We start from the raw sequence: 25,920 nt of genomic DNA, 5'->3' as shown, positions 1-25,920 counted from the left end.
CCAAGAAAACTCTTCAGGGACGCTCTTGGGACAGTCTCCATTCCTTAAGCCTTAAGCCATTCATATTATGACTTAGAAGATCATATAAAAACAGCCATTTACTTCTGGCTAATTAACAAGTTAAGCACGTATGTATGTATGACAGCTCAGTTGAAATAGGCAATAAGAGTGGACATTGCAAAACGAGGGTTTTTTCATCACTTCGCTTACTTGGCACTTCAAAGGCTGGTTCCTAGTTAAATTTTACTAACAACTGTCTTAAAAACAACAGAGCTTGTATTATATAATAGCCTTTTAAAATATTCCTTATCTAAATTACACTAGGTTCTCAGAATGTATAAAAAAATTTTTTTTGATTATTTTATTCCTCACCAATGTATGAGACAAAGACATATCCATTAGAATTACTAAATTCTAGTTTATTGAATTTGTCAAAGGATGTTATCTATAAAGCTATTAGCTAGACGGTTTTATTTTTTCTGTTGAGATTTTATGGTTCATGTGGACTTTTCTGTTATTTCTCCTTCTGAGATGTTTACAAGTCTATAGGAAAACTACCTGCATACTTCACTGAATCTGTGAAATTCTTGTAGCATGTAAAATCATGACAATCTTTTCCCTCCAATGTACCTATATGTTACAATCTATTTTAGTAGCAAAATAACTATGTTGATAGTAGGAAATGATACTGATATTGACAGTTTATTCCTAATTTGTATGATTTTTTCTGAGACTCCTAATCTCTATCACATAAAAACTACCAATTGCTGTGATATAATTCACCAGCATGACTTCATTGATTCTGCAGACATGCCCTCTGACTTTGGCTACATGGAAAGGTATGACTGACTACCTCAAATTTATACTTGGAAAATTCACACCTGCATGGATTTACAGTAATTGTTTTTGCCAATTTTCATCTTCAATTCCCAAATTGGAACAAGCGAATAATTAGCTTCAGAGGAGGTTGTGGTGGGTAGACATGTATATAGCAAATAGCTGCCACACAAAACTAAATACGTAGAGTAATCTGAGATAAGAAATTCATAAATTAGAGATTAAAGGAAATTTGGCAACTTGAAAGGAAAATTCTTGTTTTCATACACACATACATCGATGAAGATAAAAGGGCTGGTGGGGGGGAATACTGACATTTTTCTATGATTATTCTCATCAAGAAAAGAATATGGAAATGAGAAAAGTATAACTTGGAATGACAATAATCAAGTAATAAAAAATTCAGAAAACAAGGAAGTTTGTAATAAGCACTGTTGCATATTTAGAAAGAAATAAGACAATGACCTTGAAAGGCAGAAAGATGATTAAATCTCTTAGAACCCACAGGAAATGATAGCCATTATTTAATCAACAAGCCTGGATAACTTTCTCCACAAGAGTCATAAAAGAGGTGGCAGAAATCCCAGGAGCAGTGATGTTCAGCTTTAGTAAATTTTGAAAAAACAGGATAACTTCCAACAGACTGCAAAAATGTTAACACTGTGCCAACTACAGTTTACAAGCGGGATGGCTGGGTAACTCTAGGCCACTTTACAAAACATCAGTCCTGGGTAAAATTATGGAAAAAACTGAAATATATATTTTTAGGCATTTGCTTGATAAAGAATTAAAAGTTAGGAATGTAATTAATGCCAGTCAATACAGTTTTAAGTCTTTGAATATGTAATATTCTTGGATTGTTGTAAGGCATTTGACTTAGTACTGTGTGGTGTGTATTACTCTGCAATAGCAATCCTAATGTTGAGGTAGGACACATAAATGGATTAAGAACCTGATTACTGACTGATTTCTAACAACCATCAACAGGAAGTCTTCATCAAATGGACAGTTTCAAGTCAGGTTCTACAAGATCTGGCACTATGTTATGGTACTCAGTTTTGTTCACTGATGATCTGGAAGTAAGTCAATGCTATAAAAATTTTCAGAGAATAGAAAAATTGGAAAAATCAAAATTATGAGGGTACAGAAATCACAGAGAGTCACTTGTTTAGTTTGTTGACGCCACTCTCATAAACTGTGATTCAAGGCAGTTTACTACAAAGTTACAGACCCAGTGACAAGGAGGACAGCCCATGCCCACCACACGGTGGGCTATACTCTAGAAAGCAGGAACTCTGGAAGAGTTTACAGAGTCACAGGGGAAAGAAGCACAACAGAACATTCCATAGTGATACTGCACCCCCACCCCCACCCCCAGAAAGTCTGTGTTTTGTGAATCTACAAATTATAAATAATTCACCAATATAAGTGAGGGTTTAATCCTTTTATTCATCACTGATGCACATGATTTACCACAAGCACCTACAGATGTCTGTGGACCCACTGTTGAGCACACAGACCGAACCAAAAGATCCTATGGCTTGGATCCTATGGATCCAAGACTTTCAAAGAAAGGTCATTTTTCCACACATCCAGTGCAGGGCTTCTGATATACAGAAACACATTACTGAGAGGGACAATGAAGAGAATTATTGCTTCTTCAGAGGCCTAGGACAAATCCTGAGCCTCTGAAGTGAAGTATCCATGTTCCTTTCTGGCTCCTGCTAGTGAGCAAAGGTTCCTGAAGGCTCAGTCAACAGGAAAGCGAGATGGAAATGTTTCAGGCTTGAGGAAAAGGATGTGAAGAAGGCTCAAAAGCCAGCTTGTTGACTCAGTTGCAGTACTTATGAACTATCCCACAGGAGACATAATTTACGATCTTGGTCTTTCCTTCCACAGGTCAGCAAATGGTAATATGGGAACTCCAGCAGAAATGTGGTTAGCTTTGAAGGCAGAACAGTGCTTTTTAATTCTCAACTGCAATCCCCTGGATTGACTATCAAGCAGTCCCTTGGACTGACTACCAAGCTGTACTATGAACCTCCAAAGAGATGTCTGAGTATCAATCCTGAGTACAAGGATGCTGGATGTAGTGCCTACCACCTAGTAAGTGATAAAAGCAAAACAAAGAGGAAAACAGCTAAATGCTTCACAGATTTTAGTTTTCAAGCTCCTTCATGTTATAAACAGGAACATACAGTCTGTATCTCCTGAACCAAATGAGAATCCTGTCTGAAAATACTAGAAACCACCTTTATACTGATCTTCAAGCACCAGAGAACATTAATAATCACCTATGTCAAATCCTATTCCTGCTGGTCACAAACATGACTGTTTTCATAGAATTAGCCAGCTTCATCTAGAGTTTATACTGGCAGGAGCCCCAGCAGAAAGCCTCCCCACAAAATGGAAAGTCTGCTTAGCACAGGGAGACAACAGTAGCAAATAACAGTCATTTCATCCAGCAAGCAAGGGTAAAGGGATGGACTCAACCAAGCCACAAGACAGTCAGGACTGGTCTGGAAGAAAATGCAGCAGGACAGCTAGGGACAAGGAAACTACACTGAATCAATCAGCCTCAACCAGCTTCTCTGAGTTCCACCTAAGTCTCTCTTATTGGAAGGAGAGAAAATTTAGAGCCTAACGAAAAACCTAGAGGGATTTTTACAAACCCTGGGAGTTGTTTCAGGAACTGCAGCAATCAGCGCCCACACACTAAGCCAGATGCAGTGGTGCAGACAGAGGGGGTTTACCACAGTGTCAAGAAGAGATGAACTCCACTGAGGGCTAGCTAGGGATGGCTGTAATCAGAACTAATCCCTAACCCTTCTGAAGAAGTCTCAGCTTTAAGGTTCATAACTGTAGCATAATTATGCTGCTGTAAAAAAGGCCTTCTCGCAGCTTCCTGGTTTCCAGAACTATCTTCATTAAAAACAATGGAATAGCCTGAGCTATACTATTTTACAAGTCATTTTATTTGGAGACATGATATATAATTCTCATGAATCAAATAAGAGTATTTTATGTTGCTGAACAGACTGAAATGAAAAGTTCTTCTGAATTATTTGGAGGGGGGAATAAATAGTAAAACTTAGCAGCTGAATTGTTTAATACAAAGTTAGGCTCCTTTATTCATTAAAAAAAAAAAAAAAAGCTTTTTGGTAAAATACATAATTCAGTGTTTGTATTTACTGCCCTCTAGTGATAATATAAGCATTAGCTACAGATACTTAAACTTTTGGTTGTAGCATTACACTTTTTTCAGCAAGAAATCTCAGTGTGGACCAGTAATTTTCACCCATACTAAATCAGGGTCTTAATAGGTGTTCTTCACAGTTCTGGTATTTTCCATAGTCACTCCAGAGCAACTGCACAAGCAACAAAAATTATATCATATTTCAACTCATGTTTTGTTTACCAGCATCAGTTTTCAAGACACAATATTCACCTACAGTTATCTTGCAGGAATTGTTCTACATAACAATAGGGTAACGTATATAACGGATTCTAAAGAAGTCCTTCAGAAAATGAAATCTTAATTTCAATAAATATTTTTCAGTTTACAATATTCTGCTATATATTTACTGTCTCCCTAATACAGTGCTGTCAAAATGATGCAAGTTACAGAAAAGGTGTTGTTACCAGCTAATTTAGATCTCTCACAAGTGGACTGGGGTGTGAATACACCTACAGTCATGACAGAAGCTCTGAGGGGGTGACAACCCCTGGCAGAAGACAGTGATGAACAGCTCACGCAGTTACCTCTTTATCCCGCTCAGCAACTGACAGAATCAAATGTGTAACCACATCTGATGTGAATAAAAGGCCTTAAAAGTTCTGCCCTAAAATAATTAAAAAATAGCTCTACTTAGATACATATCGCATCATAAAAGCACAATATGTATCACGTTTTTATGTATATGTTTTATGAATCCACAACATATTGATGTAAGCATATGACATCTTTGCATCCTAATGGGAAGTTATGAAACAACAGGGTATTTATTCATACCTCGGGTCTGGATATGCTCCAAACAAGCATCCTAGTTTAAGGCAAGAATGTTTTTAATGGTGCTTAAATTGTGGCAATATTAGCTGAAATACATACTTCACAAAGACTTACTTCATTGTATCAACACATTTCTCAACAGGCACCAATCTGTTTTGCTTAGAGGTTTTCTCTATAAAAGATGCTGGCACACAAGTCAAATGTATGATCAGTTTGCACATGACATGAGCTCACAGAGCTTGGAGCAAACTCTGTGAAATTTTTTACTTTTACATGGTATGTAGAAATCCCTCTTATGGATGCAAGGCATTTCAATGGCACATTTCTCTTTACACTATTTCCCAGTAACAACCAACTCTGATGAAAACAATCTTAAAAAAAGTCTTTCAAAACATCACAAGAAGAAACAACAAAATAACACCACAAGAGGGCCCCGCCTTTAACTCTTTTAAATAATTCATTTCTTTAGCAAACCTGACAGCAACTTGTTTGCTTTACCATAATGCTCATATTTTATAGAAACTATAATTTGGGTGGAAAAGTGGAAAAGCCAATGAAATTATTTAATTATCACTAAAAGCAAAACAAACAAAAGTTATTAGGAGCATAAAAATGCATTTGTTTGCAATTATTACTGTAAAGAAATTGCTAGCTAATGTTAAAAGAGGTATAAAAACTTGAAATGAAGAAGAAAGGATAAAGGTATGCTTCACAACTTTGGAAAGCAGGCAAATGGTAAGAAATCAAAGTTAAAACTCTCTCTGAGCCTTTGAAATGCATAATTATTATAGGAACCAACTGAGGAATTAACAGTGCTGATAAACTGGAAGTTCTGTACCTTCAACCAGTACTGATACTGAATCCCTCTGTAGTATACAAGAATGGGGAATGTCACTTTTGCCATTTAACTTCATTTAAATCTATTTTTTGTATCAATCATAACAATTCCTGATAACACTAAAAGGTAGTTGCATGGTATTATAAACAAACTGTCTTTCTGACTAGTATTTTATTAAGGGCATAATTAAAATATCTCTCAAAAGATGGTGTTGGCAAAAATTCTAGTTAAAATCTCTGTTTCTTTCTTCACGGAAGATGGCACCTAGTCTTCACCAGCGGATAGTGCTGCTAAGCTACGTTTAGGAACAAATGCCTGTTGTAAACTGGTAATGCAAACTCCCCAGGCTGGGAAAGAAAATATAAAAGCCCATCTACAGATAGATTAAGTTTGGGTCTCCTCTTCCCACTCATCCTCTCCACTTCCAATAACCAAAGTTTGAAACTCATTACATACCAAATACCTTTGCACCTTTTGCATATACCTTGAAAAATCCCCAGCCCACTGTAGTCAAAGGATCACACAGTTTACTTCTAGGACTACCCCAACATACCTCTTACACAAACATGGGCTTCCCCATGACCAAATCTCAGAACCAAATAGTTTCCATTTCATAATCCACTGAAAGACCCACTCTCTGGCCTTTCAATTATACCAGGAGAAGAAACCATGAACACATTATTCAAATAAAGCCTAAAAATTTGTGATAAAAATTTGTGACTCCTTTTAGGAGTCTTTTCTTGGAAAAGAAGATCCAAGACCTGAGACATACAGAAGGGAAAATCCATTATTCCTCTTCCCTTAACGCTTACATTTTGCTGTGTGTACGGTGACTTGTACAGGAGAGTGAAACAGCCATAATGCTTCCCCCAAAAAAAAAGCAAATAAAAAAAAGGTAAGTCAGACACGGGACAAAAGAAACAGATAAGACTTCCTTCTAAAATCCCCTCCATGGATGGCATAGCAAGTCATTTTTGCCACATCTTTTTGTCCTGTGTTTCTCAGAGACTGCCCTGGGGGAGGTTACTGCCAGGGTGGCTGCTCGCCCATGAGCCAACGGCCCCGGGCTGGGCTGAAACGGGGTCCTGGGTCTGGGGAGGATTACTCTGAAGACATGAATGGATCTGCGTAATAACAGCCAGATTACCACAGTGCCACTATCGCCTTCATCCTTCCTTTCGGCTGCAGACACAAAGCAATCCGGAGTCCCCCCTCCTGCAGGCACGCACCGGCACAGAGCCGGGTGGAAGTTTCAGCCTCAGATCCAACTGCATGATTTGGCTAATACTATACATCTCATATCACTGAGTTGCTATTTTTTTCATGCTTTGAATTAGGACATTACACAAACGCATATCAAAACCACTCCCCCATTCCTAAGGACAATCCCAGTGAAGGATACTTTTTCAGGGCAACTGATACATAAAACTGGCAAATCTTGTCTTGAGCTCAGTCTCAGGACTGCTCCTATGCTCTTAAACCGTAAAGTCCTATGCTTTGCAGACACTTTAACAAGGTTTACAAAAAACAAAGAAGAAAAAAAAATCTGACTCAAAAGACTAGTATAGCCTACTATATGCATATGCATTAAATGGCTATCCCCATTTCAGTGCAGCTGTGCAGAGACTTGCAGTCCAAAGATAATCAAGACAATGAAAGCAAACATATTAGAGGTACTGCAAAGACATAAAACTTCTATAATGGACATAAAATCATGCAATACCAATGTTAAAGGAATCCTGTTGTTAATAAGAAATACTGTGCCACTGAGATACACGTGCTCTTAGCTCCAGCTAACCACCCATGCCCTGCAGCACAGGATTTCCTAGAACTTGTACAGATTATCCTAGCTACAGTAACTGCAGGTGCTTTTTTAACAGCTTATTTGCATAGGTAAGATTTACAAGCAGTAACACCTCATAAAGATATTCTTATTATGGGATAAGAATAGTTTCACTTACAGCGAAGTTTAAGCCTTTCCCAAGACAACCTGTGCTAAATCCATAAAGTATTCACACTTGAGAAATTGTAAAGGTGGCAGTATGTATGGTTTCTTGTAATAACAAAACACACCTCTGAAAATAAGTATTTTGTCATTTAAGTACCTTGAAATGAAAAACAAGATTTTTTTCCAAAATTTATTTTTAGGAAATTCCATCAGTTCCCTTCTTATTGAATGGAAAAGTAGTTTGACTTTAAACACATCTGCCACAGTTTCTCTCCTTTTCCTAGCTCTTATCTAGTTAACACTTGTTAATGCTAGCAGACATGTCAGACATTGAAAGTGAAAACCAGGAGTAAAAAATTCCAGCTTGCCACTAGTAACAAACATGCTCATACTGCTCATGTTCTGAGACAAACATTCAGAATTTCATCTTTTTTGTAACAAAGGAGAAACAATTTATCTTCTCACAGAGAAGATGCCTTAATGGAGCACAATCACAGAGCTCATGAAGATCTAAAGCAGCCAAGGCATGGCTAAGCCAGTACCTTAAGATATATCAGAAGTGTAAAAAGCACACAGGTTCTGGTAATGGAGCTTGTTCTTTGATCATTCCAGAAATCTCAGGCTGTTACTCACAAACAATCTAAGAATAACCAGAAAGGAGAACTTTTGCAGTTTTCCTCTCCATATGAATAACAGAGACATATCTACATACATATATATATATGTGTGTGTATATATCTTTTATATATATATTTATACACACACACACATATATACATACATGCAAACACACACACACACTGCAGGCAAAGACCTACCCTGCAAATATCCACTGTAGCATAGTGACAAAAGAGGCTTGTACCCACAGTACACATTTTTACACATAAGTATGTCTAACAAACGTGCAAAGAAGAGGGATTACTGACTCAGCTGTGACGGCATATTCACCTTAAAACTGATATAGCTGTACCAGCAAAAACTAAGCTTTTACAGGCCTTGCCTATTTCACTCAGAAGACTAGTTTGACAAACACACAAAAGACAAAATACAGCTTTGCTGGTACGACTACATTCATCTTACTTCTCCTGTAACCTGATATTCTTATTTTAATGAAATGTTTCTACTGTAGGCCTGGTCAAGCACATGTTTTAACAGTTCATCAGAAATCTTGGTGAATGATAGCCATTTCATACTAACAGAGTCTAAGTCTCTTAGTTGCCTTTTTCAAAGTTACAGACATAAAAGTCATATTTATCATGCATATTATTCTCATGAAAAAGGCAAAAATCTAAACCACAAACATGACATTTTTTCCAATTCTAATATATATGAAAACCAAATATGAAACAAACTTATTTCCCATCCATATAATTACTATAGCTCAGTTTAAAGAAATTGACAGCAGGTAAAAGACATCTTACAAAAAATCAGTGAGAGCACAGAGAAAAGCAGAGAATTGCAGACTGCAAGGTAACACTACTAACACTAAGACAAATTCAGTATGGCTTTCATATATACACGCCTTAGCAAGTTCCTATAAATCATCCAAAGTAGACATGGAGGCTCTGAAGGTAGACTGTAAGTTGTTTCACGTAGTTTTGTTAGTTCAGGCTCCAGTTCTTATTAAACCGTGGCTTTTGTACCGCTAACTAAAGGGCATTTGATAGGGTCATTCTTCTTTCAGAGAAAAAATTCAGTGAGTTATTAATCAACAAATATTCATTCCACCATGTCCTTTCTACCGTTCATTTGATTATGTATTGAGACTACATGCTGTAAATCAAGGTAGATTCACAAACAAATGAGTATCTATTTGTCCAGACCAGAGCAAATATGCAATTTCATCTATTATGTTCTTGTCTCACACATACATGGAAATACACAAAAATGTAGCACTTCTTTTTCTCCAAGTGAGCACTTCATCCAAATGCCCCTAGCACAAACTAAGCGAACAAGCATAAAACCCTGGTGGTTTCCAGTTCTGCAGGCAGGTGTACTGTGAGGTTGGTTTTACTGGTATACATGAGAGAGACATGAAGACAAGATACAAAACCAGGCCAAAGGCAGCTCTATAATTCCCCAAATTGCTTACTTATTATCTGTGTAATTTAAACCGCTCTTATAAAAAGCCCCAGCATTTGCATAAGGAAATTCATGGTATTTTCATGGAATTATTTTCATGGAATTATTTCCTCACTCCCCTGTCTATTGGTATCTGTAACTTGTCTCTTATCTTACACTTAGAACCCAAGCGCATTTTTGGCCACTGACTTCTTGTTTTTGTTTATAGAGCACAGTGAAACTCTACTCTGTTATGATCATCAAGAACAATCACTGTTACCTGTCACTTGATACACCGTTTATCAGCCATGGACGTGTGCATACTTGGCCTGGGTTCTGCAGGGTTCAGATCAGGCCACGTTAGGGAGGTGCTAGTGCAGTGCTGGTACGGAAGAGCTTTGCAAACAGTGACGCATCCATGTCTGACTGAGAACACGCTGCTTCTCCGTTCCATGCAAAGTCAGACAGGTCAGTTTGGTTTTGGCAACCCTGCTTAACCTTGCACTGGAGCAAAGCAGAAGAACTGACTGTCACAACTGGGTCTCAGCCGGGCAGCAACTAACAGCTGAGAAACAGTTTAAGAAGCAGCTTGTTACCATCTTTTCTCTTTAGCTACTGGAGTTTCTGCATAGCTCATCAATCATAACACACAAAGCAAACAGCATATAAAGGATCACACCTGCTCAGGAGAGCACGTTCTTGGATACCACGCTCATAGGAAGCATCAGGAACAATGACTACGGGTCAGGAGACGTAACTGGACGCCTGGTTCTCGCATAAATGTAGACCTAACACTGTCAACTTATCCTGTGAGTATTTTGTCCCATCCTAGCTCACGCAGATTACTGAGAGACAATTTATTTCCAGTTAACTTGGAATCACTCTCACGCTACACGGCACATGCACTTTCCAGACTGGAGCTGGTTCTCACCACACCAGCTCAGAGCCTCCAGACGCAGCTACAGTCCAAGACCCTGTCAAGGGCAGCTCAAAAACACAACTGTTTTCGCCTTAACTTTAAGGTTGCTGCAAGGAACCATCAAAGCACAACTCCTGCATCCATTAGTCTCCCGTATGCCTAATCACAACAGTTTAAAGGATTTTGTGTGAGCCCTCTCACCTGAGTGAGTTTCACCTGTTGTTATGACATGGAATTCACACAAAACAAAGCACCGAGATTACCTCTTAAAGTCACACAATATACAGGAGCAGAAATGCATGCATTTTTAGTTAACTTTGTTGAGCTGGATTTCAGGTCAAATCCACTTTTTTTTTTTTTTTTTTTAGTAATTCTCCGTCTTTTTAATAACTTCGCAAATGATTATTCAAATGTAGAAATCATTTTTATTCTAATTTTTACAGAATAATAGTATGGAATATATAAGAAGATATAAAGGGTGTATGCTCCACATCAATATATACAGCTCTCAGGAATGTTACTGCGAGTTGCTCATAAGCAATCCTGGTACGACAGAATGCCCATAAATCAACATTTACATGGAAATAATTTTACAGCTAAATCAATATTGTCTTTTAAAATGCTGATATGCAGCTTAAATTTATCAATTCCAGTAGGTTTTCTGAACACTAAACTGTAACAAATCCTGCCATTCATGAAAAATTAGAAACAGAAAGATAGTTTAAAAATAATAAAAGTAATATCACATACTGGCAAGTGATTGAGTTACACTAATAAGAGAAAAGTACATGATTACATTGGGATATATTCTCTGATGAACTTCTAATATGGATACAAAATACACAGACATTATTCAAGTAAAAGATTTTATACTGAACTCATTATTTCTGGATTTATCTTTTTAAGAAACAAAATATTTTTCATATTTCAATCTGCTTAAATAGATATTCTTTAAACTCTATGAAAATCACTCATAGTTTGAAGAACTTTTTAAAACAAAACAAAACCAATATGATCTAAACAGATCTAGTATCTTCTTCACATTTGGCTTGTATTTTCCTTATTAAAAAAAAAAAAGAAACACTGGGAAAATGTAGCTGATTTCTGCCCATTTGCACTTTTATATATAGTGTTCAGAGCAGCTGGAAAAGCTCTGAGCAACTCATGAGAAACTAGACATATCTCTGCAGACTCAGAAAGACAGCACTGGTTTACATGGGGGTTCACATCCACAAGAGTATTTTTGCTATCAGAAGGACAAAAACATAAAAAAGGCTTGTTTATGCAGCAAATGAAACTGTTCCTTCAGTTCTCCAAATCTCCTGCTTAACAGTTTATTATACCAACTCTTAGATAAAGAGATAAAGACGCTAAAGAAAAATGGCTGTGGGCCCAATCCAAAGCCTGATGAAATCAATTTAAAGATTCTCATTAGCTTCAACACGCATTAGATCAAGTTCTCATTGAATCCAAACCAACTGTGTTCAGACACCTCAGGAAATGGAAGTTGACACTCTAGTGCTGTCTTCTAACACTGAATACCGTACTTTCGGTCGAGTTCCAAACCAGAACACAAAACTGAAAGGGTTTAACAGGTATAGTTAATCTGCACATCCCTGTATAGCTAATTACTGAGTCTATTCCTTGTCTAAGGCAAAATCCATAAAAAATGAGCTAGGAAGTAATACTTGATAATTTCAGTGGACATTAAAATTAATTTTCACACTCACTTCATGGGGATTGATATGTTTATTACATTAATGACTGCTTAATTTAATACCACATAGAAAAAAAGTATATTCCTAGCTTTTAAAAACCAAACACGGTGCTGAATTTTATGACTGTCCTCTCAGCATGCACTAGCTAACACATGAACACCTAAAATATTGTACATTCTACTGTAAACACAACACATACTTTTGCTGACAAGGAACAAGCATTTGTCTTGTCTACCATGCAGCTTACTGTTGTATTAATTATCTCATATTAAAAGAATAGTATCAATACATAAATCCCTAGTTTTTATTTATAAAACCTTTCCAAACCAAAAACAGTGTAAAGCAAAGGTGAGCTGTTTGAGTTTGCAAACAGACTCCTTGAAGCCCTCTGGCATTCATAAGGTGCGAGTCAAAATGGATCTTATCACTTCCAATGCTGCCACCTAGAAAGCTGTGAAAAAGGTGCTCAGCAGATAAGGATCGGGTCACTGTAACTCTTCTGCTGTTTAGCAAAGCCAGAGGCATCAGCAAGGCAAGAGCCCATCCCTGGGCAGGAAGGGGGGTGAAAAGCCAGACTGGAGAAGAGAGAGATTTGTGTAGAACTTGTTCTTTCACAACAGCCCCCAGACTGCGGAAGGAACCAAAAAAAAAAGCACAAACCAGATGACCCCTCCTTTAAGCAGCAGTTAAGGTGCAGTTTCATACTTAGACACTAACTACTCAAATGATAGAGTCTAAGCAAGATCTAAGACCAACACCTGTCCTCTCATCCTCCACACTGAGGTCTGCCAGGAAGTTTTAGTCTTCTATGACCAGGAAATTTTTCAAGCTCTAATAATAATTGAAAGAGAAAAACAAAAATCCCTATGTACATCAGCATGCTTTTATTTATACCACATCTATAAAATCGAAAACAAAGAGGCATCAGCACAGTAATTATATCTACCTGGAGAAAAAAAAAAATCACAACATAGTTATAAAACTATTTTTCTTTCTACAGTCCTACTTTATACCAACTACACAGTTTTAGCTTTTATTGTCTTATCATTCCTCTAACCAATCTATCTTTCACAAGGCTGAAACTGTAAAACAGGAAGATCAGACTACAGCTGTACATCATGACTAGCAAAGACAAAACATTATTTAAGGGCTTAGCCCCCAAGTGCTAAGATTTGTTTCTGAAGGAATTTTCTCATGCACTTTATCTGCTGGTATCTGGAATTCAGTGATTCAATTTTAAAACGCTGTTCTGTAAGCAGGAGATACTAAAAGCTCTCCTAGAAACTCCAAGCGTATGCCACAGACTATGCATCTACCAACCGCAACATCTTCACAAGGATGAGCTTTAAGAGCTCTCCTACAATGCCTCTGCGATCTTCTCAGTAACAGCCAAAAAGAGCTACAGGAAGTTCCTCCCAGCTAGAAAACATACACATCAGCTTTACTGATGCTCAAAAAAGAGGAAAATGCAACTAATAATCTAATTATAAAATGTAATCTTATGTGGGTCCAACATTAAGACATACATAACTTTGGACATACTTCATAGTACGAGAAAAATGCAGTCATTTTACTGAGAAATATGAGCCTTGGGCTTTAAAGTTTATGCTTCTAAAGAGATATTCCATGATTTGTCAAATAATTCCTCATACCAATATTTCTTATGAGTAAATGTGCTTATAAATTTTCCAGCTAAACTGCAAGAGGAAAACTATTTCATTTAAAGACACCCTTACACACACGATTACAGATTTTGTTTTTTAAGCTGTCTTCTTGCAGACAATGTGTTTCACAAAACCTCTGATGTGCACACATAGAAGAGCTCTGTAAATCCAGCAAGATACTTTCCGGCTGCTTGTTGAGCCATCCTTGCCTGCATTTACTCCAAAACGGCACTCTCGCCTCAGGCCCGCACGTTTTTCCACACCTGCTTGCTTATGCCAGACCCAGGGGCTTCCTGCGCCGGTGCCCACAGGCGCCCAGCACGCACCCGCCAGCAGCGGTGCCAGCGGTGGCGGGGACCCCGCAGCACGCAGTGGGGGGCCGTGCCGAGCAGCCCCACCAGCCTGCTGCGGCACTGCACGCCAGGGCTGTTTCAAGAAACATTTAACAGCGTACAAATGATTCCAAATTTTGCTGAAAAAGTCCTTTTAATCATAGTTTTCAGTGGCAGCAAATATTGAATACGGGTGAGCTAAGGCTAAGAAGCGAGACTCTTGGGGAACCACACATTCAGAAAGCTGGCTGTCCTCCCTCGTCGTAAGAAGCTGCTAGAGAAATTCAAAGAGGTAAGCCTTTCAATTCACATAACAAGCACAGTAAAAGCCATTACTTTCTACTGCAATTCTAGTATTTCATAGCTTATTTCATTCCAGCTATTAACCTGAAAATGTTTTGGTTGTTTCATATGTACTCAGAGGGGAGGTCCCTTTGTGCATGGCAAAAAGATGCCTAAAAACAAAGGTATGGTAACTACTACCTGGCCATCGCTTCTGATGTATCAGGGTTTACCCATGGTACAAGACGAAACAAAGTCAGCAATGCCATGCTGGTGGCAAATAAAGTCTATAGGCGATAGACAAGCACTTACATAGCCAAAGATTCACGAACCTGCTGTAATACTTAAGATCGTCAATGATCTGCAAATCCAGCACTGGCAAAGCTTACAACCGGTTTGCGCTCTTCTAAATGATTTAGAGAAGTACACTGCAAAGCAAAACTTTTTTTTTTAAATCTGTTATAAACTTCTAAACAAATTTATTATTTTTATTTTTGAACGATTAATATTTGTATTTATTGTCATTATTTATGAAAGCCCCAATAAACTTTGACAAATTTCAAGCACAGAGAATATATTACCTGCCCAGAAGAACGAATGCCTTCTGAACATACTGAAGTTCATACCGAACAGACTGAAGTTTCTGCATATAAGAAACACTTCAGGTTAAGGCATCAGTTTACATTTTATAAATCTATAAGAATGTAGATTTATAAAATGTAAACTGATGCCTTAACCTGAAGCATCATATACACTGATACTTTGAGAAAAAGTAAATAAGAATGTTTGGCACCTTCATTTTCAATCCCTGCAGTAAAAGTAACTTTTTCAGTACAAACTGGTGCAGCGCTGCCTTCCTCAATCTATGGACTGTTATCAGCAAACAATAAGGTAAGGATATTTCATGACAAATTTCCACCTACTCACCTCAAGGGAAGGTTGATGGTCCTCCCCTTAAAATCTGATTTATGGTAATTAAAATATCGACATTATTAGCCAGTTTGCTCTTGGTCATTAGAAAAGACATCTTTGTTACAAGTGTTCACTCTACATGGTTAAAATCAGTTGACGAAGATGTTAGTGTTTCAGCTGGCACCATCAGGTTGTCTGTAATTCCAGGTAAACTTATCGCCTTAAGGCTGTACAGTCAACCTAGGCTAAAACAAGATCAGATAGTCTGGTTTAAATATGTTAACCCCTAACTGAACAGGTCCTTTCAATCATATCAACTAACACAATTAAACAACACACATATCCATCAAACCACACCCACGGACTTATATATCTGGGAAAAATTATTGATACAGCAAAATGATTACAGGGCTGCAGTTAACAGTATAAATTTCCTGTAAGGTCATTTCCAGAATAAAATGAACTCTGGTTTTGCTTTGATTTGCGTGACTTTGAAAAACCTGCTTGTAAATTTCTTCAAGAAGACAAACTTTGGAAGAAAGGAAAGGTCCATGGTTAAAATACACTGCTTATGAATGCAGGCAAGCAAGAGCTACCATTAACACATGTTAAAGTAGTGAGGGAGAATGATGGAGGAGTTTGAAAACCAGCCTAGGCTAGTACATATTAATGTAATTGCTGCCTCATTAACATTTTGCAAACGCCTAGCGTTGATTGGAGTGGATTGCATTCTGACGCTCTGAAAATGTGCTAATGAGTGATCTTTCTAGCTGAAAAACTAGCTTACGTATGAATGTGTACGCAGTGAGCAGCACAGGAGAGTCCTGATCCCAAACTGTGACACACAGGCACCCTAACTGGGCAGCATAACTGAACACGTAAAAGAGGCAGCCAGAAGCGCTGAAGTATGTTTCTGGTCAGCCAGTGACTTGGATCACCCCAAACACATCTTAGCCACTCTGCCTCGCTTCCCCAGCCCGTGAAGCAGGAATACTTCTCGTCTGTAAATTGAGTAGCACGAATGTTGGGGAATATTGCTGTAGCATAGCATCTGCAATTTTTTTTTAAACAAATCTCACAGTACAAGTAGATGAAAAATGGACCTTAACGATCTGCATTGTTTCAGGTGAAAACTGTTTCAGATATTGTTGTTATGTATTTTATATTCTGACCTGTTTAAAATATATCCATAAACTACTTTATTCATTCTGTACAAATCAGAAACTATCCCAGACTAGGAAAAATAGGCTACTAAAATGCAAAACTAAATTTGTATATTAAGTGTAATTCAGATATTTCTTATCTATAATAAAAGATCCAAACCAATCAAACTTAACTGGAAGGTCTTTCTCCAGTTTAACTTTCCTTTGTCCTTTCACTCTCCCTCCCCAAATAAAGCCAATAGCAAAAATGCATAAATAAACCAGCAGTCCTTCCTCCTGCAATTACAAACGGATGGTTCAGTTAAAACACCCTCTTGCAGAAGAATCTAATACAAGTGTTCAGTCAGCTCAATTCGATTAGCTGATCATACATTAGTGGTTTACAACTTAATTAATAGCAGAGGTAAGCTGTTCAAATTTTATTTGTAGATAATCTAAACAGGCCCTCCACACCAGCTTGATTCACTGTTGTTCCTCTGCTTGTGATTTACTGCAGATACTACTACTGCTGTAGCTACATTTCAACACCTGGAGTGGGTAAGCAAAGCCAAAAGACAGAACTTGCACGAGCAGAGAAGTGTTTCTCCCTCGGGTGGAGGTTAGGAGTAACCAGCAGCCGCCACCACAGCACAGCTGTGCCACCAGACACGCGACTGCGCAGCCGTGGCAAAGCTGCAGCCGAAGCGCTCGGAGGTGAAATGCAGCTCAGCAGCACATGCCGGCCACCCGGCAGCTCGCCGGTCTCAAGGCGGGACGACAAGCATCGCTGCCCACGATGCCTCAGCTTGCCTACGTTCAGTTTTGCAGCTACACAAAGGACTGGCCACAAGGAACTACAGCTGGGATCCATTCCTATTGCAGATACGCCCTCTGTATAAGAAAAATCAGAACAGGATATGTCCAACTGAAATATACTTAATTCTCTAAGTCTCTTAAAAACGGAAAGTTTTGGCAAATGATACCAAACCAAAACCCTTACTAATGTAGCTGAGGCTGCACAACAGCTTCTTAGAGCAGTTTCTTTATGAAACAGTGGCTGAATTGATATTTCAGTGAACACCATATTCATTTCACGAAAAGTTTACTCAAGAGAAGAAGCTGCCTTTTATTGGAAACACAAAATTGAAAAAAGAGAATGGCCACTTCCTGTCTCTGAAATACTTAACCTCTTAGGGTCTAACCATGATTACATCAACACACTACGCAGAATATAACGCAAGAGTTCTTGGCTCTAAATACTGTCACAACAGGCCACAAATAGTTAGATTCTTACTGTCATGCTACTATTGCTATTATTGTCACTCATCATGCCTTTCAGTAGCCCTAAACGCCATCTTTATTATTGAGAAGTTATGACGCGCTCATTTCCACAAAGCCTTTCCCACGCAACACCTCTGAAACATTCAATACTATTTTTTGTAAATGCCATAACAAAGGTACACTGACATTTATATTTTAACTTTAAATAAGATAATATAGTTCATAATTTTCAAATCCTCTGTTATGGTGGTTGAAAATAAAGCCATTTTCCCACATCAAGTCCTAGCTATTTATTCCATAACATTTTGTCTATATTATTCTGTGTCATTACACTAAAAGGAAAGAATTTTTCATACTGTGGCATTTCCTATAATGAAAAAGGCTACAAAAAGGAGTGGCTGTGTGCTGGTATGGACCCTTTGCTTATATTTACAGAAAAATGATCAAATTATTAATGACTGGGAAGCTATGTGATGCTAGAAGTTGAAAAACTGAAAAGTGTTAAATCACAGCAACCTTAGAAATGTATCATTCCTCTTATGTAGCTCTTCCATTCAGGTCATTTTAAGAAGACAGGAACACAAGAAGCAGAAATTAGTTTTTCTTAAAATTTAAAGTACAGACTGAATCAGTGAGATTAAGGGATCCTGACTTGGTTTGGGACCCTGAAATGCTACTGAGTTTTTTTGTTCCTACCATTTTGGGTCAAATCTAGGCTCCTGTCAGCTGACACAGATTAGAGGATAGTCTGCATGGTGTAATTCTGTTTGAGAAGAGCCCTGACAAACAGCCAAGGGGCTCAACCCACCACAGGTTAAGAGGTTTTCAAATCAGAGATGCCTGGTCCTCAAGGGCAGGGGAGATGAATGCCGGCTGTCATGGATGTGCACCAGGAGAAGAGGATGCTCAGGCTCAGACCTTTAGCCTCTCCTACCATATTTGATTCTGTCCTTCTCAGCAACAGACCTACAACTCTATCGCACCATCACAGGCCCCTCTTACTACCTCCTCAGAAGAACAGGCATTTCATGATTTTCCTCATTTAACACCAACTTGGCAGCCCCTATAGAAGCCGCACACATTGTCATAAAAGATCTTCAACCGCTACGGAACTAGTGCCACATTTCTGACAAGACAGAAGTGTTCACAAATGATAAGGAAGAGTTGGTGCAAGCCATCTGCATGAGAGCAAATTTCACCCACAATCTTACTGCAGCAAGTCTTTGCGCAATACAGCTAACAAAGCGCTATCTCCCTGTTAAACCTCACTCATCACTGCGGTTACCCGAGGGCAAGTTTGCTGTTCTCCACAAGCATGAATGGTCTTATAYGGGAGCAAGTAAGGTTGCGCACAAGGAACGGCACTCCAGCCCAGAGGTCTTAAAATTCCTTTGGGCTGGCTCCACAGCATAAAAAGGGTAGAGTGAACCTGGAAAGGAAGTTTCTCCTTACCTCCACAGTCCTCTTTTCCTTTTCTCCCGTTATGAAGTAAAACAAAATCGGGGGTCCTGCATAAATACGCAATAATGTAAGTTCAGGGTCACCCATTCACCACTTTCATAAACTCAGGTCTCCCGTCATCACCATACAAATTCAAATCCTGAATGAAATTAATGATTTGAATCTTTCCTGGTGCTGCACTCAAACAAGCTTTTACTTGAGAACAGCTGCCTCTTGCCTAATCGCAACCTTGTCAGAAGCAGCGCTCTAAAGTAAAGAGCTAACCAAATCCTCGGATTTTCCTAGAAAGATCTGGGAACGTCAAGAGCCAGTTAAACTATCATGTCAACTGGCCAAGTGTGATGGTATTGCCAGACATTACATAAGAGGACTGTCACACAATAAACCCCATGAATTTTTTGATCTGGTTATCTGTACTCTTTATATCTGAGAAGAAAAAAAAAATTGGTATGAGGAATTATTTGACAAATCATGGAATATCTCTTTGGAAGCATAAACCTGTCTGCTTTGCAATACTTTAGTCACACTAACAACAAATTCCTTTTCCACTGTTTTGTTTTCATAACATATTTTTCATGTGCAATAGCTGAAACCCAAGAGAATGACTGATGTTCAAATCCTCTTAAGTGGATATGACAACATTATCCTTCCCTGTAACTGGAAGCAGGTCACTCTAATTTGTGACTATGACAGAAGGGGATACTATTTTACTCTGCCTGAGCTTTCACGTTTGGAAAAAGCATTACAAAAAATTATGCTCCTACACATGAAATATAATTTCTGAAGAGAAGCTTCTGTGTGACAAACTGTATCACCAAAGTAGGCAGCAACAATTCAAAAAGACAACACTAAAAACTAGTCCGTTAATAAAAGCTGACTTTCCAGCCACGACTGAGCCAGTGACATTAGCCATTTTCATTAGCTTTAGATTAATTCTATCTAGACTCTTACAGAGTTACTGACCACCAGACCATTTAAGTTTTTTCCACAGAATAAGAAAGATAAAATAGATGAATGGACCAAGTCAGGGGCCAGAGCCTGTCCTGAGTTCTGTATACTCTGGAGACGTAAGGAATGGTAGCAAAACCCAAAAAGCTGCTACCAGCCTGCTGGAACAAGGCGCTTCCCCAGGCAGGGGCTGGTGCCCGTGAATGCCGGCCGGCACACGTGAGCTCTCTGGCTGTGCTTGCTCACTCCAGCAAGGGTCACGCAGCAATGCCGGCAGCGGGGGACTCGCCCATGCCGCTGAGCAAATACAGCACTGGTAAAACAAAACTCCTGTTTGAAACCTATCAGGAGATTTAGACCGTTTTTAAAAAAAATTTAGCTTTTAAACTAAATAATTAGTTTAGCTTTATTTTTTCCATGGATATTACATTAGTTCCCCCTGTTGGCTGTGTGAAATGCAACACAGACACTGTAGAGGAAGAAAGGAAAAATACTTTTTAGCAACAGGAAAATGTGATTATAAAACAACTCATATTGGCAGGGGACTTCAGGAGATAACGTAAAAAAATAAACAAACTGAGCGGATTTCGAGTTGTCTTTTTTGGCTTCCAGTGTCCTTTTAATCTACATTAAATGTTTACAGGTAGGAAATGGTAAATTTTTAAATAAAATAACATTAATTTCCAGTGCAAAGTTCCCTGGTTTCTTGTAACAGATAGCAAGGTTATTGTCTGAACATAAGTAATGGGTGACAAGTACAAGACCATAAACATAAACCAAGATCACACTGACATTTGCACTGATTATTACATTAGTGTAGTCTTTGACAGTTAGTTGATAGTTAGATAAATTTGATGCTTTGAGTATCTTCATAACATTCAAAACATACAAGGGTTTTTGAATAGTAACTAGCACTAGTAACTGCCTGTAAATATACTTCACCTTTAACCTCTGAGCATTTTCAAATACTGGTATACAAGCTGGACAACTATAAAATAGTTTATACAGAGAAAAGTAGTTTCATAGTTAGCATGATCAAACTAAACGAAACTTAAATCTTCTTAGCTTTGATACCTAAAAAAGCTTCCTGTAGAAAAAAAGACATTCATAGAAGCTTTCAGTATAAAAGAAATCTCTATTATGACCCTAACATCAATCCTCAATGACCTTTTTCCATGTTGCTGTTCATTACCAGTTATTAGCAAATCCTGCAAAAAAAAATCTATAAACTGCAGTAAACCTAAAACAGAAGCAACATGAATTGAAACTTTTCCATGCCTAAATTCAGATACCCAGACACACAAAAGAAATACATTAGAGATGTTTGCAAAATCGTAATTACAGAAGTGAAAACAGGTTTTGCATATCAGTTTCATTATAAGTGTTCCTCCATGTTTGACTAATCTACAATTAGTGCAGTCCAGCAGAAGGTGGTTGCTAGATCTTTATTATTGGCATTGTTTATTTATTTATGATCTGCCACAGTAATAACTCTAAGTCCCTGCCCAGAATCAGGGGCCATTGACCATAGCCAATATTGACAACATACGGTCTATAAAATTAGAAATAGATCTCCAAAAATTAAGAACATTTGTGACCATTTTTAAAATTTAGGATTCTTATCTGTTTTCTAGTCTCTGGGCCTTTCAAGATTTTACAGTTTTTCCTGCACAAATATGAGGACTGGAAACTTCCTTAATTTTTTTAAAAGAAGCTGGGATTCTCTAGTTACCACCTGAATCCAGAAGCCGGTAGTTTAAGAAAACACCAAGTACTGTGAGAACCATAATAAAATAATAACAACTGACAGTACTTTTAAATATGATGACCTTTTGAAATGTGATTTATTTACGATCTATGCACCAGAGATCTATCCATCAGTGACTTCACATGCAACGCCTCCAGGCACTTGGTAACCTGCTGATTCAGAGATGGCTGGGAATTGGGACATCACCTGGACAATACAGTGATCTTGGTGTAACTTTGCCAGCCAAGCATCCTGGCTGGCTTCCTACAGGGCAGTTCTAGAGTGCGTTTTCGGGGTTGCACCTACACGCACAACATGCTGGCATTCAGCTGGAGGTTGTGGAAAGCACACCGTGCCTACTGTTTCAAGCAATTTTAAGCAGGGACAACAGAAGAAGGATCTTCTCCTAGATCTGTATCATCCTACTTACAGTCATCCAGACGTGAGCTTGCACGTCACCAGCTACTGCTAACTGAGCACTAGGAGCATCTAAACCAAATAAATACAGACCTCAGTCCTGGACTGACATGCTAATGCAAGTCCTACACACGCACTGCTGAAGGTAAGGGGATTCCATGCAGATGCCACGGTCAGGCTGCCAGCTCACCGTAGAGCACAGGGATCAAAAATTTAAGCCTCAGTCCCAGCCTAGTTCAGACATACAGGCCATATGGTGCCATCTCTTCACTGGAATTTTTTCCTCTACTACGGCAGCCTTTGCATGTAGGCCAAAAGCTCTCACCTAGTGCAGAGCTCTGCTCTTATGCCATTCCTTACGTGTGAGGTTCACGTAAATAAGGAAAACTAACACTAGTGAAAATGCTGTTATACATATAAAAAAAAAGGTAGATAAGCAAAAGAAGCAGGTGAGAGGCTGAATTAAAAAAAAAGCTGTTTATTAAAGAAATTCAGAAAAAAGGGAAAGAGGGAAACAGTGAGAGAAACCATGTTACGTACTGACGACATTCTGTTTCCAGATTTGCTCATCTGACTTTGCAAGACTTACTCTTGGGACAGAGAACTGGGTACTCTTGAATACTGCTGCAGTATTGAAGTCTATTTCCTTAGCCTTTAGCTGCAGTTTCTCTATAAGCCAAAATAACATCGCTTATCTACACACTTTACAGAGATGTCGCAAAGAGGTTGGAGTCAAGTTAAAATAGATGGTGCTGTATAAATGCCAGATACGTTTTAATAATCTGGACTAAAATGATTGTTTAGAACAACTGTTACACACTTAAAAGTAAAAATCTTTCTGCATTGAATTTTCTTGCAATATTGTATGGGCTCACTGATTTAATTATTTTCAGGATTGTTCACAGGATGGTTAATGACACTGATTTATTTACTTTTCACTTCTATGAAAAAAAAACCAAACACTGAAAGATGTCACAGAGATTCCTACATAAACAAGGAGGGGAAAAAAAAAAGGTTACCTTCAAAATTGAGTATAACCTGCAAAACTGAACAGTGGCTATTCCTTCCCAATATAGTGATACTGACAGTGTTCCTAAACACTGCACTAGAAGACAGTAAGTAGCAATAAAGTGCTTTAGGTATGTACATTCATACTTGATAGATCAAGCAGATTGAGGCGATATATTACTGCAATATAAAATTCCAGTTCTGATGTAGGGTATTCTTACTGACCTTCAGATTAACTATGACAACTAGTCTTACTGTATATCTCGCATCTACCCCTTCTCTGCATGATCTTATTTTTAAAGCAAGAAGACAAGCTTCCTTCTGAATCACATTTTCCTTTTAATTTGAATAAACATGTGAAGAATGTTTATCCAGTAATCTACGGTAAACTATCCTTTAACTAGTTCAAACAAATACTAATGTAACAGTATAAGACGCAGCACCTTGGTATTTATTTATAGATGCAAAGCAGTTATCATGTTTTAGTTTAAAAATCGATCCTCTTTTAATCAAAATTTGAATATACTTGACAAAGTAAAAATATTGATTTGTAATACTCTAAAATATCTTGCCTTCATTGTTCATAAAATATACCACATATCCTATCTGTTTTAGGGATGCAATAAATAAATACTTGAAGGATGTCCAGGTTCTTGTGAAATAATGGCTATACAGACATCATAAATAAGGAAACTGATAGATGTTCAAACATGTTTGTAAGAAAAGATCAGGCCTTAAGTGTTAGCCTGATCTTACTCTCTTTGAAAACAAGAGAAGTTTTATTACCGGATTCAAAAAGTGCTGAAACAGACTCCAAAACTCTTGATTTTACAACTTGACAGCACATATACAATATGTCCTGAACAATTACATCTTTCAATGAGCAATAAAAACTGAAAACAGTTTTGAGAATATGGCAACTCCAAGTGGACAACTCTCAAAATAGAGATTTAATTGCTGCTGAGTCTCTAATGATAAGAAAAGCACATGGCATGACAAAGAAAAAAGCTGGTTATATTATGGGACTAAACAGTATCTTACATGTAGGCTGAGTTGAACATGGGCTTAAACAGCCGACARTGAGAAACAGCAGATATTCGGTAACAGCGGTCAAAGCATGACAGCAGAATTGGGGGGGGGGGGGGGAAGAACTGGCATAAGTTGAGCCAAAACCCACAAATTTTTTACTTTAAAAAATCCTAGTTACAACTAAAGTGGAAAAAGGTGCTAAAGCATAATCATCAGCTGCTTTCATAGGTACAAGTGAAGCAAGAAAAGTCCTTTTATTCGCTATAATTAAAAGCTCCTTTCTCTCATTACACGTGTAGCTCCCCAGATACCTGGCGTGTCAGTTGCTGACAGGTGTAAAAACACACTCCGAGGCAAGGCAGCGCGTTTATCGCGCCGGCTTTGCAAACGAAGCCCAGGAGCGCGGCCACATACTCGGTTTGCAGGCCACCCTCACGAGGGGAAGCGCGAGCACGAAGGGAGCGCGCGGCGGCTGCTGCAAAGGCCGGCGGGGCCCTGAGCCCCCGGGGCCCCCGCACCATCCCCGCAGTCCGCACCGCCCCGGGGGGGGACGGGACACACCGAGCCCCGGCAGGGGCCCAGACCCACGGCGGCCCCCGGCCCCCTCGGTCACGCAGCGAAGGTCTGTCAGCATCCCTGTCTGCTCAGGAAACGTGGCCTGCCCCACGCACCGCGGCAGGAGCTGCGCCACCACGACCTTACTTTCTGACACCGGGCGGGCTGCAGTATTACACAGTCACTTTAATTAACCAACTTCTGACAGCGACGTGCAGAGTTTTCTCGGGGAGGGCTCCAGCTCGAAACAGCACGCGCGGGGAAAGAGCGAACAACGAGCGGCTGCGGCTGCCAGCGGCGGCACGCAGCCAACGGCCGCTGCCGGCGCGGAACCGAAACGCGCGCGGAAGCGGCGCCGCTTCCCGCGCCCCGCGTGGCCGCCCGCGCCCCAGCTCGCGGGGAGCGCGGTGCCCGCCCGGGCCCGGCCCCGGCCCCCCAAGCCGGCCCCCCAAGCCAGCCCCGGCCCCCGCCGGCTCCTACCTTGTTGGAGGCCATTTCGCTGACGGAGTGCCTGGTCTGCAGGGTCTCCAGCTGGTCCAGGCACCAGTCCAGCTCCTCCAGGGTCTCGCTGGCCAGCTTCTGGTAGGCCTCCTCTGCGAAGAGACAGGGAAAGGCGTACTCAGTCCGCAGCCGCTTCCCGGGGCTAGCGGCCAGCTCCAGCGGGTCCATCCTGCCGCCGCCGCCAGCCGCCCGCAGGTGCCCGCTGCCCGCACATGAGTGCTGCTCCCTCATATTGCTCGCCCGGGCACCGAGCGGGGCGCAGCGCCGAGCAGCGCAGCGCAGCACAGCCGCCGGCCCGCTCGGCCTCTCGC

At 39.5% G+C, this 25,920-nt stretch overlaps 1 protein-coding gene across 3 annotated transcripts in view; it reads right to left on the bottom strand.

The window, feature by feature from the left end:
- PDE4D (phosphodiesterase 4D) overlaps positions 1-25,920 on the bottom strand; it is a 371,205-nt gene that overhangs the window by 28,190 nt on the left and 317,095 nt on the right. For all 3 annotated transcript variants that reach the window (XM_026076480.1, XM_026076481.1, XM_026076482.1), the window contains one exon: positions 25,589-25,701. In XM_026076480.1, coding sequence (XP_025932265.1) covers positions 25,589-25,701 — 113 coding nt within the window. The remainder of the gene's footprint in view (positions 1-25,588; positions 25,702-25,920) is intronic.

The sequence above is a fragment of the Apteryx rowi genome, unplaced genomic scaffold (genome assembly GCF_003343035.1).
Source record: "Apteryx rowi isolate R43461 unplaced genomic scaffold, aptRow1 scaffold_432, whole genome shotgun sequence".
NCBI classification, from domain to species: domain Eukaryota; kingdom Metazoa; phylum Chordata; class Aves; order Apterygiformes; family Apterygidae; genus Apteryx; species Apteryx rowi.
This window is presented reverse-complemented; position numbering and strand designations above follow the sequence as displayed.